General features: G+C 28.8%; 1 protein-coding gene and 2 non-coding genes across 4 annotated transcripts; 1 reads left to right on the top strand and 2 right to left on the bottom strand.

The window, feature by feature from the left end:
- Positions 1-3,250: 3,250 nt before the first annotated feature.
- Positions 3,251-7,019, top strand: LOC125847558 (cinnamoyl-CoA reductase-like SNL6). Of its 2 annotated transcripts, XM_049527178.1 has the most exons (6): positions 3,251-3,465; positions 4,119-4,215; positions 4,537-4,718; positions 5,609-5,794; positions 6,447-6,600; positions 6,678-7,019. In XM_049527178.1, the coding sequence occupies exons 1-6, from the start codon at positions 3,298-3,300 to the stop codon at positions 6,971-6,973; spliced, it is 1,083 nt and encodes a 360-aa protein (XP_049383135.1). In that variant the 5' UTR covers positions 3,251-3,297; the 3' UTR covers positions 6,974-7,019. The 2 variants fall into 2 exon arrangements, with proteins under 2 accessions (XP_049383135.1, XP_049383134.1); XM_049527177.1 differs by lacking the exon at positions 3,251-3,465 and having other exon boundaries at positions 3,904-4,215.
- A 782-nt stretch (positions 7,020-7,801) lies between these two features.
- On the bottom strand, positions 7,802-7,941 carry LOC125849572 (small nucleolar RNA snoR77). The gene has a single exon (XR_007444652.1). It is a non-coding gene; the product is annotated as a small nucleolar RNA snoR77 (small nucleolar RNA).
- A 64-nt stretch (positions 7,942-8,005) lies between these two features.
- Positions 8,006-8,104, bottom strand: LOC125849626 (small nucleolar RNA snoR1). Its single transcript, XR_007444701.1, has one exon. It is a non-coding gene; the product is annotated as a small nucleolar RNA snoR1 (small nucleolar RNA).
- Positions 8,105-17,112: the final 9,008 nt, after the last annotated feature.

Raw genomic sequence — 17,112 nt, forward strand, 5'->3', positions numbered from 1 at the left:
GTTCTCTTTTATGTTTATTTTTAAATTTATTTTCTTACATTCTTTTATTTTCCTAATATAACTTGTCCCAAAAAATAATTGGGTATCTCAACCTAAATATAATAATAATATATTAAGATATGGAAACTAACTAATTAAGATTGTTATTTTCCATCATTTAAATATGTAAGCTTATTTTTATTTAAAATTTAATTATTAAAAAGTTATTAATTAAATATTAAATTAATCTAATATTTTACAATAAAAATAATTAAAATATGTGATGATTGGGTGATGACGACGACAAGTAATAATAATTGTGGATAATGATAAAAATAGTGTTGGCTAACAATGTAGTCATGGATAATAACTATTAATGGCAATCTGAGTTTACACATTGTCGAAAATTTATACTAAGAATATAATTAAAAAGATTACAAAGAAGCAGAAAAGAATGATCAGATTTCAAGTTTACATAAATATAGATAAATTATACTAAAAAAGATCTCAAATAAAAAAGAAAAAAACAATCCCATCTCAAGTTTACATTCCAGTAGTTCTAATATTACCTTCTCTTTTTCTCTATGAAATTTATTTTTAATATTTAACTTTCAGAAGTTCACATATATTGATTTCTTAATGAATTTCATATTTAGCCTAATTTTTTTTTCATAGCTTCTCTTCTATGATATTATGTGATTAATAAAAAATTATTTTTATTAAAGTAATTACTGATACTAGTATGTAACTTTATTTTAATTCTTTTCATAACCGCGCGAAGCGTCGCCAAGTACACTAATTTAAGATATAAATTTGATCGATCTGATTTTTAAGTTCTCATCATTTAATCTAATTAATTTTTAAAACTATGGTCCAAAATTAATATTTATCTTTAAAAATAATAAATATAGTTATATTTCATTTCATGGGTGTTAGGATCGCTTTAACCTATTGACTATATGTTATAGAATCAAGTAGTATTAGTTGTAAATTTACACATTTAATTTAATTATATAAAAAAATAATAGTAATATTATTAATTTTTAGGAATCTCCAATGTGACAGACTTAATTTTTTTTAAGGAGCTACTAATAATTATTTAGAAAGATGCCACCCAATTTTAAAAGAAAAAAAAATAACTATAAGATTTAAAATTTCTAACCTCAATTAAAAGATACATTTAATCATCATCCATTGCATGGTACTTTGAGACTTGCACATATTTATAGTTAAGTAATTTTTAAAATACACACATATATCACTAATTTAGAGAATTTTATTTATTTTATATATATATATATATATATATATATATTCACAAGGTAAGCCCACCTAGATACACCCATGATCCATAAACATTACTTCTACATCATTCTAGCAATGTACAGCCCTCGCTATTTATTGCCCTAAACAACTTTTCTAGTGTGTTAATTTATTGTTTTAGTTTTTACTCCCAAATTGCTTAGCTTAAAAATCAAGAAAATGACTTCCTTAAATAAATATTTGAAGTATCGTAGATTTTTATTACACATTAATTCGATTAATTCAAAAACATATAGTCGTTAAACGGAAAAAAGCTTCCGATCATGAATTTCTCTGTTCTCAAAACATAAATCTAAATTTTTAAATAAGAGCGGAAGAATCTCATCATCCATCAATAGTATAAGCAATAAGTTTGGTATTTACCTAGTTAATTCTTATTATTTATTTAAAAATTTATAAAAGAACAAGTATTTCACATATAGTATATTAGAATTACACAGAATCACCTAATTAAAAGTTTTAAATAGGTAACAATAAGTGTTTCCTTTATACTTGTGTTGACACTTAACCAACAAAAAAATTAGAATGACAATGTTTGTTAGTGAACTTGTTTAGCAAATAAAGAGGTTCTGATTGCAAGTTAGTGTTTGCGAAATTAATAACAAAATTAAAATCTGAACTAGAAACAATAAAATTGGCTTAGGCTTAAAAGCAAGCCTTTGTGCCAAACATTGTTAAAGGTGCTTTATGCATGACAATACAGCCAAAAGCCAGAAAAAGAAAATAAATAGACCCGTTCAAACAGGAGGAGGATGCACCTTAATATATTTGGTATATTTTTAATTTAAAATTATAAAAAAAATTTATCAAATCAAAATAAGAAAAGCAATAAAAATATAAAATGTTAATTTGAGATCCAATTTCAAATCTAATAATCTAATAAAATTGATGTTCATAATCTATAAATTTAAAATTCTAAGGGATCGTTTGGTAGGAGGTATTATGAGAAATAATCCATGTATTATGTATGATATTATTTAGTACTATGTTTGGTAGAATTTTTGGGCCTAAGTATAACTAATCCATGGATTAGTTATATACCCTACATGGTATTATAGGAGGTATTACTAATACCTTCCATGTGATGGTATTAGTAATACATTGGATTTAATACCATGAGATTATCTATGTAAAGACAAAAATATCCCTCAAATCATTTTATTTATTTTTTTGATTTTATGTTTTATATTTGTACTAGTAAATTTATTTAAATAAATTAGCTTACAAATTTGATTAGTTAGAGAGAGTTGTTTGTTAATAAATAAATACAATAAATATCAATACAATATTTAAAATGTGAGTTGTTTAACATTTACTAATTGAAAAAATAAATATATCACCACATGACATTTGTGATCTTAATTGAATATTTTATTTGTTGGTTTATATGTGGTTTCTAATTGTTTGTATTTTGAACAATTTATAAATTGCATACATATTAAAAGTACACCTTGCAATTTTTATATGTAAATATAGATGATTTATTCGATTTACTATTTTTATCGTCTTTCAATTTTAAAGTAGATGGTCTATCTATTTTAAATTGAAAATTAACGTTTTTAAGTGATTAATTTATTAAGATAACAATTGTTTACCCTCAAATAATTCAAGTGAGAAAATAGCAAAAATGACAACAAAATTGTTATTCTCCTAGCTAGTTAGAAGACTATAAAAATATAATATTGTCCGGTAATTATCTACCTTGACCGATTATATAAAATAAAAAATCTCATAATAATGCAAAGGTATAATTGGAAAGAAGTTTTTTTGTAGAATTTTAATCCAAACACAAGATGAGGTTAGAAATAATAAACCAAATACTTGATCAAAAATACACTCTGCACTACTAATTCCTATATTATTAATACATGCGTTACTAATCCTGCATTATTTATTCTTCTACCAAACGACCTAATAGTCTACGCACTAGCCAGAAGAATATATATAAGAAGTTACTCAGTATCTTAGGCTAAGCTAAAGATACAAATTACAACCATGGGAATCGTGTGCCCCGATGAGAGCAAGAGGATTGAGATCGAGGAGTTTCGCCGGATGCTGCTATCTAACGCGGCGGTGCACCGGACAAAGGCCGGCGATGAATTCCAAAACCTAGGGCAATTGCCTGCTGCAAATCGACACAACCGTGAGCTTGAAGAGAAGAAGGTGTGCGTCACTAGTGGCGTATCCTTCCTTGGTATCGCCATCGTNAAATTAACGTTTTTAAGTGATTAATTTATTAAGATAACAATTGTTTACCCTCAAACAATTCAAGTAAGAAAATAGAAAAATGACAACAAAATTGTTATTCTCCTAGTTAGTTAGAAGACCATAAAAATATAATATTGTCCGGCAATTATCTTCCTTGACCGATTACATAAAATAAAAAATCTCATAATAATGCAAGGGTATAATTGGAAAGAAGTTTTTTTTGTAGAATTTTAATCCAAATACAAGATAAGGTTAGAAGTAATAAATCAAATACTTGATCAACAATACACCCTGCACTACTAATTTCTACACTACTAATCCCTACATTACTAATTCATGCATTACTAATCTGCATTATTTATTCTTCTACCAAACGACCCCTAATATATATAAGAAGTTACTCAGTATCTTAGGCTAAGCTAAAGATACAAATTACAACCATGGGAATCGTGTGCCCCGATGAGAGCAAGAGGATTGAGATCGAGGAGTTTCGCCGGATGCTGCTATCTAACGCGGCGGTGCACCGGACAAAGGCCGGCGATGAATTCCAAAACCCAGGGCTATTGCCTGCTGCAAATCGACACAACCGTGAGCTTGAAGAGAAGAAGGTGTGCGTCACCAGTGGCGTATCCTTCCTTGGTATCAACATCGTCAATCAACTCTTACTCCGTGGCTACTCTGTACGAGTCATCGTGGAAAAACAAGGTGTCATTTCTTCTCTTATAAGTATTTTTACTACTTCTAAATTGCCGGAGAAAAGCAAAGATAGTGTGGATTTGGCAATTGATTTCCGGTGTGCTTCAGTCATCAACGATTGTCACAATTCGTATGGTTTTTACTGGAACCGGGTGATTTCCGGTTTAATTTCCGTTTTCTTACTGATTTGATTTGATTTAGGTTTTTACAATTCATATGGTGGTTTGATTTCGTGTTTTAGAATGATATAGAATAAGTTCATCCTTTGGTGACTTCGCCTACTCTGTTTAAACTCAATTCGACATAATTCCTAATATGCTATAAGTGCAGAGGATCTGGAAAAGCTAAGAGAGATGGAAATTTCTGGAGAAATGAGACAGTCGATGAACACTGTAGAGGCAGTAATGGCGAGGCTGAATGATATCCAAAGCCTATCGCAGGCATTCAGCGGTTGTCGCGGTGTCTTCCACACTGCTGCCTTCGTGGACCCTGCTGGCCTATCTGGATATTCAGTAAGTCTTCCCACACAATTTATGACACCAGAAAACAGGGAAACGCATTTCTTATGATTTTATTTTAATAGTAACAACCAAAATTGAGTAGAAGAGTTCGGTACAGTTTGTTAGAGAAGAGATCACAATTCCATCCACACTTCTAACTTTCAGCGCACATTGCAATTCCCTTTCTTCCATTAACTCTAATGAAGGAAAAATTACCATTCCCTCCAAAGGTAAATACTTATCCACACCACATAGTATCCGCCCATACTTATACACATGACATGTATTTATTAGTTTGGGATAATATTTTAACTTAATTTTTCGCAATATAAACATTATGATATGTATTAGTGATAAGGAGTGAGTAGATTCTTTGTTCAAAACAAAATAGAGAGATGTTGACATCAGATGTATAAGTAATTCGAAAGTAATACCTAATTTTGGGGGGTTAATTATTATTTTTCACCACTTTGAATCGACACCTACTCTTTGACGATATTATTATGATTGACGGAGCCCCAGTGCGTCATTATAGGCTATATTGAAAGCTTTATGTCCCACACTTGCACCATGTCCATGTCAATTTCGATGTACACTACTACTACTTCTTCTAGAATAAATGTCGCTATTTCATATGTGGCCCATTCCAACACCAGTAGTCTAGTCAAACATGAGCCAACATTCCTATTAATTATACAGTGTAAAAGTCTCATTAATTATTGAGTTTATTGGCGCTTTTGGTAGCGATTTTAATTAGCTATGCTACCAAAATAAAATGAACCATTTTCTGATATTTTAGTCATTTGTTAAGCACTTGTCTAACCTTATGTTACTAAGTTATTTTGGTCCTTACGTTTATTTTGGAGGCGAAGTCTTGATTTGATTGTTACTCTTTTATGTAGAAATCAATGGTTGAAGTAGAAGTGTTGGTAACTAAGAATGTGACTCAGGCATGTGCAATAACACCCTCGGTCAGAAATTGCGTGCTCACATCCTCTCTTGTAGCCTGTGTATGGCAAGATATTAACTCTTCAAGAACAATTGATCATGATTGCTGGAGTGACGAGTTTATCTGCATAGACAAGAAGGTATTAAGTTATTTTATTTGGCGTTCTCTACCTACCCCCACTTCCATGCCCTACAAAAAGACTTCAATGTCACACATGCTTAAAACAGTAAAATAAGACAAATGTAGGGTATGGTCCACGTAAGATGGTTGATATTCCTCCGCCCTTAATCAAATGTTTCAAATTTTAGTAGTAGAAAAACTTTAAATAGGGAGTGGTAGTAGAATATCATCCATTAGTGAGCTCACCCAACGTGAGCTCTTATTGATTATAAATACCAAATAATTTGAAAAAGAAAAATCGTAGCAACCCATTGAATAAGTACAGTTAATGATTAAAACAAGTTCTAACTTTACCAATCAGTACTCATTGTAAAGAGTTAGCTCGAATTCCTTTTCAAGTAATATATTATTTGCGATAATTGCATTTTAGGTGAATCATTTCTACATGGTTAGTCCATTGAACTTAAAAATGTTAAGATAACAACGAAGCAACCACTAGACTGAAAATTAACAACCCATTAAAAGCTTATAATAGACCCTATCAGCTCCTTGCAAGTTGCAAGATTAAAAGGGATTTCCCCCCTTTATTTTACTGTACATAATCAGCACTAACTTAGTGCTGTTGTTTCTGTGGATATTAAATAACGTTATACTTGAACGAAAATTTGCAGCTATGGTATGCTCTGGGTAAGCTAAAGGCAGAAAGAGTAGCGTGGAACATAGCTAGGGAGAGTGGATTCAAACTAGCTACTATATGTCCTGGTCTAGTGACTGGTCCTGAATTTATCAGCAGAAATCCAACCCCTACCATTGCCTATCTTAAAGGTGATTATTAAGTAAATAAAACTAATTAGTAATATTTCTGAACTTTGAGCTAATAATTCCTAGTATGTGATTTCCAGGAGCTCAAGAAATGTTTAGAAACGGACTACTAGCGACAGTAGACGTTAACAGATTAGCAGTAGAACATGTATTGGTGTTTGAGGATATGAAGAACACATCATACAACAGATACATTAGCTTTGATCAAGTTATTAGGAGTGAAGAGGAACTTGAAAAATTAGCAAGAGAGACCGGAATAGATATTAGGACGACGAGATCAAACTCGAGGACTAATTCCTCAAACATTGTCAAATTGTCAAATGCAAAGCTTTGCGGCTTAATGTCTACAATACATAGATGTCATAACGAGTTCTAGTTCAAATCAATAGACTTATTTTACATACTGAATACAGAATCTCCTTTCCCTTTCTTCTGTATTTAACAACTTAAGTATGATTTATTCTCTTTGAGTTCGTCAAGTATGATTTATTCTCTTTATGTTCGTCAAGTATGATTTATTCTCTTTATGTTCGTCAAAATTATGTAAATTGAAGTGCCTCTGTTATATAATAGTTCACACTGTTTTATTTTGGGAGAAACTAATTCAGATTTCGTAAGAAGGGACAAGTAACAACACGAAACACGTTTAACCCTAGTGGCGTTCTAACGATTTCACCTTACATCAAGTTGGTCACCTTTCAACTTTAATAATTTATCCACGAAATCAAGTGGTGCCGCATTTTTCAAACAAGAGCTTTATTAACTGTAAAAAAGAAAACCACTTAATTTGACTTCAAATTAAGTATTCAGATGGTTCCACAAATTCAATTATTCAGATTACTGACTCTAGTAACTTCAACAATGACAATATCTGCTAGTAGTAACTTTCCTTTACTGCCAAATAAGTGTTTGAATAAACAAAAAGGTTGGATTAATATAGTAAGGTTAGAAATATTTGCAGTGGCATTGGGAGAAAAAAAATACATATTAACAAATGCAAAATACTGTGTTTTCATTAAAAATGAATCAAATTACACAGATTATCAATTTAATTCGTTATAATCCAAAACATTAAAAAGAAAAGGGGGTCTGGTTCAAGTAATTAAATGAGTTATCTAAATATGTGAGGATTAAATATACCAATATTTTGATAGACAATTTCAAAAAATTTAATTTGTCTAATTGATTATAAATATAAGTAAAAGATGTACTTAAGCTTACTAGACCAGCTTCAGAGATTAGTTAAAATCTCAGCAAATCTGAAGAGCAAAAGCAATTTTAATTTACGAGCAGATTAACACCTCCCTTTCCATATCCTTTTATAGGAAGAAAAAGGGGCTGCCTGAATTTCCACTCAATACATATAAAAAATAAAAGAAGAGGAAAAAGGGAATTAGGGTTAAGAAAAGGCTCAGATAGTTTGCTTAATTTGCTCAGCGAAGAGCTTTTTGAAGGCTCTTCTCATACAAGAGGTGTCAGAAATAAAAAAAGCACCATCATCAAAGCCCACAAAATACAAATAAACGAAAAAAAAAATCAAATAAAATCAAATCATATAGCAACTTAATTGTTGCAGTGACGAACTCAATGCAGCAGTTTACATACAATGAAAGTAGAAGATGGAAAGGGTACTTATACAAGAACCAGTACGGCATTAGGGTTTTGACTTACCTTATGGGCCCTGCAGCCCAATAGTCCACTACACTCTGAGCCCGATTCATTTCACTTTACTTATGGGCCCAAACTTATTGCAAACGATTGACAATTTAATTGTATGAAATAACAAACTATCAATTCAAATTAAATATTATAGTCATAGTTTATTTTAAATATAATTCGTAGCAAACATCTCTTTTTTTTGCCATTTGATTCTGTATACAATTAGTCATTTTCGGTATACAATTAGTCATTTTATATATTTCGGTATAAAATGTATAAAATGTGTTTGTGTTTGTATAAAGCGAGAGAAAAGTGTATATATATATATATATATATATATATATTTATTTATTTATTTTTTCGTCCTATACACTCATAATTATACAAATACAGATCTTATTATACAAATTACAATGTATAAATAATTTTATACAAAATTGAACAATTTGTATAAAATTGGATGTTTGTAGCAAATTATACAAATCAAAAGCTCCATAGCAAACATAAAATTTGGTATGGAGCGCAATTATGTAAATTATAGCTATAACATACAAATATGATTTTTATATTTGTTATATGTGAAATTTTTGAGAAAATCGTATGAAATAGCAAACTATTAATTCAAATTAAATGTTATAGCCATAATTTCTTTTATTTGTAATTTGTAGCAAATATTTCATTTTTTTACCATCCCATTTGTATACCGAAATATACAAATGCAGGACCCATTTGTATACCGAAATATACAAATGCAAGACCCATTTGTATACCGAAATATACAATAGACCCAAATACATATTTTTTTATGTATATGTATACCGAAATATACAGATTAATAGCCATAACAAACATAAAGTTTGTTATAGAACATAATTATAAAAACTATAGCTATAGCATACAAATATGATTTTTATGTTTGCTAAACCTAAAATTTACTCCTTAAACTTTTAATTTTGTGGCTCGTTTAGTGATAAGTTCTGGGATAAAGTATTTTTGTTAGTATTTAATTCAAAAGATATAAGTTTACAGAATTTTAGTATTATCCAGCAGAAAAGTAGAGAACTTAGGCATAAATAATTTTGTAGATTATGAATTTAAACTAATGCCTCTATCAACATAAATTCGATAGAAATTAAGTTATATCATGTAAGAAATGATTTGTAGATTATGAAATTCTTCATGCATAACGTTCTAAACATGAGCTTATTTCTCTATTTGTATAATTTTTTTAGGAACTAAGTTCAATAGAAATCAACGACAGAACTTGTTTTGTATAAATTTCTATCTACCTTTTTTTATGTTGTTTTTTTGAATGTTAGGGTACTTTTTTAATAAGCGAAAAAATTAAAGACCACACCAAATTAGGGTCATTCGTCCTAATATGCCAGTGTTGATTATTTTGTAAGAATCTCATGATTGTCCTATTTAGGGGCGGGAATAAATACGGAAAATCGAAAAATCGAATCGAACAAAACTTAATCGGTTCATCAGTTTCAGTTTTTCGATTCGGTATCGATGTTATTTTTTCATAAGTTCAAATTCTTCAGTTCGGTGTTCAATGTAAAGGTCTCAAAACTTCGGTGCACCAAAGAATCGAACTTTTATTTAAAAATAAATAACTAAAATTATATATATATATATATATACATTCTTTTAACTACGAATAAAAAGTCAACTAACAATTAAATCATTCACGAATAAATCAAAGTAGCAAGAAATGTACAATACAATAGTTAATTTCAAATATTAATTCCCTAGAGGAACCAAAACATATTTTTATCAATGTACGTTATGTAAAAGAATTCATCTCCGTCCTTGTTTTTCTTGAGAAGTAGTTGGATGCACAATGTTCTTGACAAAGATAAATATAGTCTCTTAGTTATCACAATAGTGTTCCATGGCCAGACACAATATTTCCAACATACTTTTAAAATTTTAAGTATCTTATACATTAATTTTATCCTCATTTTATTTTTCATTTACACCAAAAAACTGATTTAAAAATACTGAACTAAACCGATGTAGAAAAACCGAATCGGACCAAATTGGTTTGGTTTTGTATACGGTGCACACTTTTCTAAAACCAAAAATCGAAGAACCGAACGCCCACCCCTAATCCTATTTGGACACCATTATTTAATAGGTAATCACTTATTTTATTTTATTTAGCATGATTTCACACTTCGAAATTACTTCAAACTTGACTTAACTTCTTTGATTGTAGGTTTAAAGTTATTTCAAAGTAACAGATTTTCACTTGAATATAATTATGTACAGTTGGCCAAATTTAAACTTGTGACCGTGCTTTTTGAATTTCAATTAAAAGAGTTAAATGAACGAATTAGACTAAACTTGAATGAGTTAAAATATATTGACTTAATTAACTAACATAAAATTAGCTTTAAAAAGTTGGTTTAGCTAAATATCAGCTTGGACATGACACGCCCAACTAAGAAAAAGTTATGTTGTGCAACCTAAAAATTATTCAACGGAAAAGGGTCAAAAATACCCCTGTATTATTCGAAAAGGTTTAAAAATACCCCTCATCCATCTATTGAGTTAAAAATACCCTTCAGTCAATATTTTTGGTTTAATATTACCCTTTAAACTAACAACCTTCTATATTTTAATTAATATATTTAATAATTATTACATGACGTCTTTCTATTGGATAAAGTTAATTTCCAACCCACCAAACTTTCTCCTACCCACTTGACCCATATTGACATTTCTTGACCCAAACCCAATTAAAAGATCCATCTAAAATAAAATAAGATAAAATAGAATCTCTTCTCCCCTGAACCTAATTTCTATGTGGCAACTTTTCCTTTATCTCTTAATTCTTCATCATAAGCTTCTCTTTTCTTGATTCTATGGTTTATCGATTACGTTTGTCAATGTGGTTGTTTAAAGATTTAATCTTTTTTGTTTCATGAACATACATTTCGTTGTTGGTGTTTGTTAATCTGATGAAATTCATGCTAATTGTTTGTTATCGATGAATTTATTTACATGGGTCATCGTTAATTTCTGCTCTAACTAAGCTTAAATCTGAGCATCTTCTTTGTCGCCGAAAGCCAAAAATTTGAGTGAATCCTTCATCGTGAGCTTCTGTTTAACTGATTCTGTAGTTCATGGATTTAGATGAAGTTTTGACCAAAATAAGCTATTTTAAAAACCAATTCACCAAACTAATACGCTTTTTAAATTTTTTTATAAAAGTAGTATAAACGTACTTCATGGTAACGTTTTAGGTTATTTTTATTTTAAAAATTCAACGGATAAAAACTGACGGAGCTGACGATGTTAAATGAATAAACGTTACTGTAAGTAACGTTTTAGGTGTAAAATGTTACTCACGATAACGTTTATTGAGAATCCAATCACGTCAACTTGCAAATGCAGAATCAAATCCTGCAAATTTAAAACGTTACTCATAGTAACGTTTTACACCTAAAACGTTACTCACAGTAACGTTGTGAGTAACGTTTTAGGAGTAAAACGTTACTGTTTTTCTAAGAATCCAATCACGGGTCTTCGACTCTTACAAATTTAGAATAAATCCTGCAAATTTAGCTATAAAACGTTACTCATAGTAACGTTTTACCTCAAAAACGTGACTGTCAGTTACAACACTCTGTTAAAGTCATATTCCTCCATTTTTTAAACTGACCACATGTGATTATAAAATAAATGTTGTTGCAAGGAATGTTTGCATATTCGAACAATATTCAACAAAACTTTTACTTGTGTTGTCCATTGTTAAAATAATATTCACAAAACTCCATCAGGTATGAATTAAATAAGTTAAGTTTATCATATTATTAAGAGATTTTTTTAAATAAAATTAATAAATTAGAAAAATAATTTTAAAGCTATAGTAAGAACTTAACATAATATGAGTAACATTTTATAGCTAAATTTGCAGGAGTCGAAGAGCCGTGATTGGATTCTTAGTAAAATAGTAACGTTTTACACCTAAAAAGTTACTGTGAGTAACGTTTTACACTTAAAACGTTACTGTGAGTAACGTTTTAAATTTGCAGGATTTGATTCAGGGTTGACGTGATTGGGTTCTCAATAAACGTTATTGTGAGTAACATTTTACACCTAATAAATGTTACTCACAGTAACGTTTATTCATTTAACGTCGTCAGCTCCGTCAGTTTTTGTCCGTTGAATTTTTAAAATAAAAATAGCCTAAAACGTTACCATGAAGTACGTTTATACTACTTTTGTAAAAAAATTAAAAAGCGTATTAGTTTGGTAAATTGATTTTTAAAATAGCTTATTTTGGTCAATGCTTCGGATTTAGATTGTTAATGTGGTTGTTCAAAATTTAATCTTTTTTATTTCATGAACATACATTCCGTTGTTGGTGTTTGTTAATCTGTGAAATTCATGTTAATTGGTTTAGAAGGAGAAGAGATGATATCTTTTTTATTTGTGATAGGATTTTTTAATTGGGTTTGGGTCAAGAAATGTCAATATGGGTCGGGTGGGTAGGAGAAAATTTGATAGATTGGAATTTAACTTTATCCAATAGAAAGACACCACGTAATAATTAAAAAATATAAGGTTTTTAGTTTAAAGGGTAATATTGGATCAAGAAGGTTGACTGAGAGGTATTTTTAATCCAATTAGGTGGATGAGGGATATTTTAAAACCTTTTCGAATAATATAAAGATATTTTTGATCATTTTTCGATTATTCAAATACAAAATTATGTTGTATTAAACCCATAAGATTTTGGCGGTTTGGGTGGCCATCAATTTTTGAGTCACTTTTGGTATTTTTTATTTGACGTTCTATATTTATATTAAAATCTGATTAATTTAAATTCGTACCACACAGAGCCTTATTTGAAAGAAACGCTCTCCGCCAACTACTTTTCCACATCTAGAATCCAAACTCAAAACATTTGATGAGATAAGAAACAACTCAATCAACTGCCCCACATTTTTTGAAAGTCTTTTTACTCATTTTTCTCACTTTGGTTAAAAGAGAAGAAGCCAAGTCCTTGGGGTGGGGAATGGTCTATTATATTATTACAAACTCTGCACATAAGCAGATATTATAGTACTATATTATAACTGATCAGAAAGATGCTTAGCTGTATTCTACATTTAATAAACTGGAACTTTAATATTTGTTCAAACTTCAATGCTATAGAGACATACATATACTATATTAGTACTATTTGTAACTAAGTTCCATAAACTATCATTGCAGATATTTGTAGCAGCATCCCCAATAATTTTACCGATAAATTTGATAAAATTCAGTAATTTTTACTTAGATTTTTTATTTATATTTAAAAATTTATTAACTAGCTATAAATAATTTATTCAAAACTCAATATTTTATCTTTTCTAAAATTCAAAATCCATAAACTCAAATTCATGTTTGTTTGTCTTCTTTTCAATTTTTCATAAGCATGGACCATGGTTTTATCAATGTATTCATGTGTTTGGATTATTCATCAAAATGGAAAAATATTATATGATGCTGGTGGGAGGAAAATGATTCCAATGTAAGAATTAACTTGAAACAAGTATATTTATTTCATTAACAAATATAGTACTCCAAATCTCCAACTATCTAATTGCCAATTTATTATGCGACACACTGATTTCTTTAACTATGTTTCAAAAAACAAAAAGGACATTTTTAAGTTCACAAATAATTTAAATTTAATATTCTCATTTTATGTTATTGAGATTTTATAGTCTTGCAAAATGTCTAACACTTATTTTAAAGACAAGATTCAAAACTCTTACTTCATATCTAAACTGTGTGCGCACTCTATCAAAATTGTGTCACATAAATTATATAGATAGAGAGAATGATACGTATCTTAATTGCTAAGATTAAATTGTTTAATTTGGTACGTAAAAATATTGTGTGGTGAGTAAACATACTATTGTAGCATTGTATTCTTTCATTATTCTCTTTCCTTTTTTTCAACTAGGTGAAATTTGATTTGTAATAAAACTAACAAGAGGGATTTATTTGAATAATAACCATTCCACTCCTACGACTGGCTGGGGAGGAGGATATATAAAAATAAATACTCTAGTAAATAATTTTTTAAATAAAAATTGTAATGAAAGGCGTGATAGCTATTTTAATTTCCTTATTTTTATATAAGTTGGTATCACATATCCACAAATGACCATACAATTTTGCTTTATAAAAGATTATTATTTTGCAACTATTAAGTATTTGTTAACAACTATATATCGTGCAATCCATCAACTTATTATCTTCTTGACTTGTAGCCTATTTTATGTATTTTTTTTAAAAAAAAATTCTGATTTTGAAAAGCACCTGGCCCTTTATAAAATCCTATTTATTTTTTTACTACATAAGTAAACCAATTACAGCATCGAAAGACAAAAAGTAACTGTATTTCTTCTTTAATTAATATCTTTCATATGCTTGGACAAAACTTTCTATCTTTAGAAAAATAGGTTTTGAAAAATATGAAATATAAGTTAACCCTTAAAATTTGCTTTTAATACTACATTTGTTGAGTGTACAACTTTTTAGCAGTTAATAATAGCAAGTTCACGTGAAAGTTAATCTAAAGTTCCTAGTAACTTTAATAATCTTGATTTCTTCAATATTCGTTTTATATCTTTGTACTGACAGGCAAATACTTAATTGGACTTGCTTATATCTATTTAAAGTATATATAATTAATGTGGTGTTCGAGCATATCAATTTACGTGTATTTTAATTAATTTTACTAGATATTTTTTCAATATAGATATTGAGCTTGAGTAACTTTATATACTATAACTTGAAATTTAAATAGATAAAAAAAAATCACTTAGCATTTTTTGCCTTCACTTAAAAAATACTAATAAAAAACTATTTGCACGTACAGTTTACACCACGTCAATATAATGATGGAAGAAATGTGCTTTGCACGTATATTCAGCACTGAATTATGATTAATTAGTGATATATTTTTACTTTATTAAATTATCTATAAATTTATATAACTTGATGTAAATATTGGATGAGAATATATTATATATACCGAAAATATTGTTGAGTAAGAAATTTATGAACTTTCGGATCCATGTTGAATATTAAGAATATATTTTTTAAAAAGTAGTCGGATCTGGGAAACATCACATGTGGAATCTCTACACCACACATTGGGAGTATAATTCTTGTATTTTAATTATGTCTATTCACTGATCTCACCTCGTGATCATACTATTTAATTTAGTGATATTAGGTGAGGATCTTGACCTAATTAATTACTTATACTAATTAGGAAAAATTAGGGAGAACATTAAATATTTTGCCTATATTAGATACTCCCTCCGTTCCTATTTAGTCGTCCATATTTCCTCTTTTAGTTGTCCCTATTTAGTTGTCTATTTTGACAAATCAAGAAAGGACAATAATTTTTTTCCTATTATACCCTTATTTAAAGTGAAAAGTTGTCATAAATAAAATAAATAAACTTATGAACTTTTCAGCATTGATTAGTTATCTTGAGTGGATTTATTTTGGAAGTAAATTGTACTATAAGGGTAAAATTGTAACTTCACTATGCTAATTATTGTTGTCTTAATCTGTGTGCCCTTTCTAAAGTGGACAACTAAATAGGGATGGAGGGAGTACTATATATAGCTATAGTTTAAAAAAATTGTATTTCGTGGCTACGATTTTCCCAATTCTTGTTATTAGCCTGATTTGTATAAATTTAAAATTTGTATAATTTGGCTCCTAATTATATAAATTTAGAATTTTATATATGCTTAGCTATTTGTATACAATTTATGAAAAAATCATAATAAATTACCATGTTTATATATTGGCAAGCGACATATACAAACGGAGTTCTGAAAAATTTCTAAATGTATAAATACAGAATTTATATATATTTATCCTATTTGTATATTCGCAAGCGAAATATACAAATGAACAGAAATATACAAACTGCAGCCTCCATAACAAACGAAACTATATCTATATATAGAATATGATTTGAAACTATCGCTATAAAGCCTTATTATGTCTATTATATTTCTAAATTTTTCTCAATAAATTAAGGCACCCATTACACAAATAGATAAATTAAACTTCAGAATTTGTTTCGAAATGAAGAAGAAACATTTTTACTCAATGCTAACCTACGTACGATATTGAAAAAAAAAAAAGAAAAAAAATGTTATTCCTCGATCTGAAATTACTGTGGTAAGGACATAGAGATGGAGTTGTACAATAGAGATATCAGTAGTAAAATTGGAGATAAATATGATTTGAAGTTTATCAATTCAGAATTTTAATTTTAAAGTTATCAATTTTCAATTTAATAATTTAGTTATAACTTATATACATAATATCAAATTTAATACACATAAATTAAAGCTACTGGATTCTGACAGTTTTACCCCGATACGTCCTCAAGTAAAGACAAACACTCTTTGTTATCAGCATGACCTTCTCCCACGTATGTTTTTGGAAGGACTTTGAATAATTTGCTAATGACTACTTAGCTTAGTTTATATTTATATCGATTAAATTATTAGCGGTAGTAATATATACTATATATTTTAGAGAGGAAATAAAATCTTTTACCCTCTTATAATAATTTGATTACACATAAGATCATTTATAAGGAAAAAACGAAGATATCTTATAAAGAACATAAAATTTTAAAAGTTCGACATGTATATATTTGCTTGTATTGCGTACATAATCATTGTATATATTTTTTTCAATATTTCAACTTCCTTTCCTTAATAAATACCATATCAAATAATGAAATTTTATAAATTTATCCAAAATATATGTAATTTAGGTTATTATTACCAAGTACTCACATCCCTA

This window comes from Solanum stenotomum, chromosome 12 (assembly GCF_019186545.1).
Source record: "Solanum stenotomum isolate F172 chromosome 12, ASM1918654v1, whole genome shotgun sequence".
In the NCBI taxonomy this organism is placed as follows: domain Eukaryota; kingdom Viridiplantae; phylum Streptophyta; class Magnoliopsida; order Solanales; family Solanaceae; genus Solanum; species Solanum stenotomum.

Bases quoted from the DNA above. Each gene is read 5' to 3' on its own strand.
- LOC125847558 (XM_049527178.1), top strand. From the start codon at position 3,298: ATGGGAATCGTGTGCCCCGATGAGAGCAAGAGGATTGAGATCGAGGAG. The intron at 4,216-4,536 runs GTGTCATTTCTT...CTATAAGTGCAG, and splicing joins AGTCATCGTGGAAAAACAAG to AGGATCTGGAAAAGCTAAGA. The intron at 5,795-6,446 runs GTATTAAGTTAT...GAAAATTTGCAG, and splicing joins TTATCTGCATAGACAAGAAG to CTATGGTATGCTCTGGGTAA.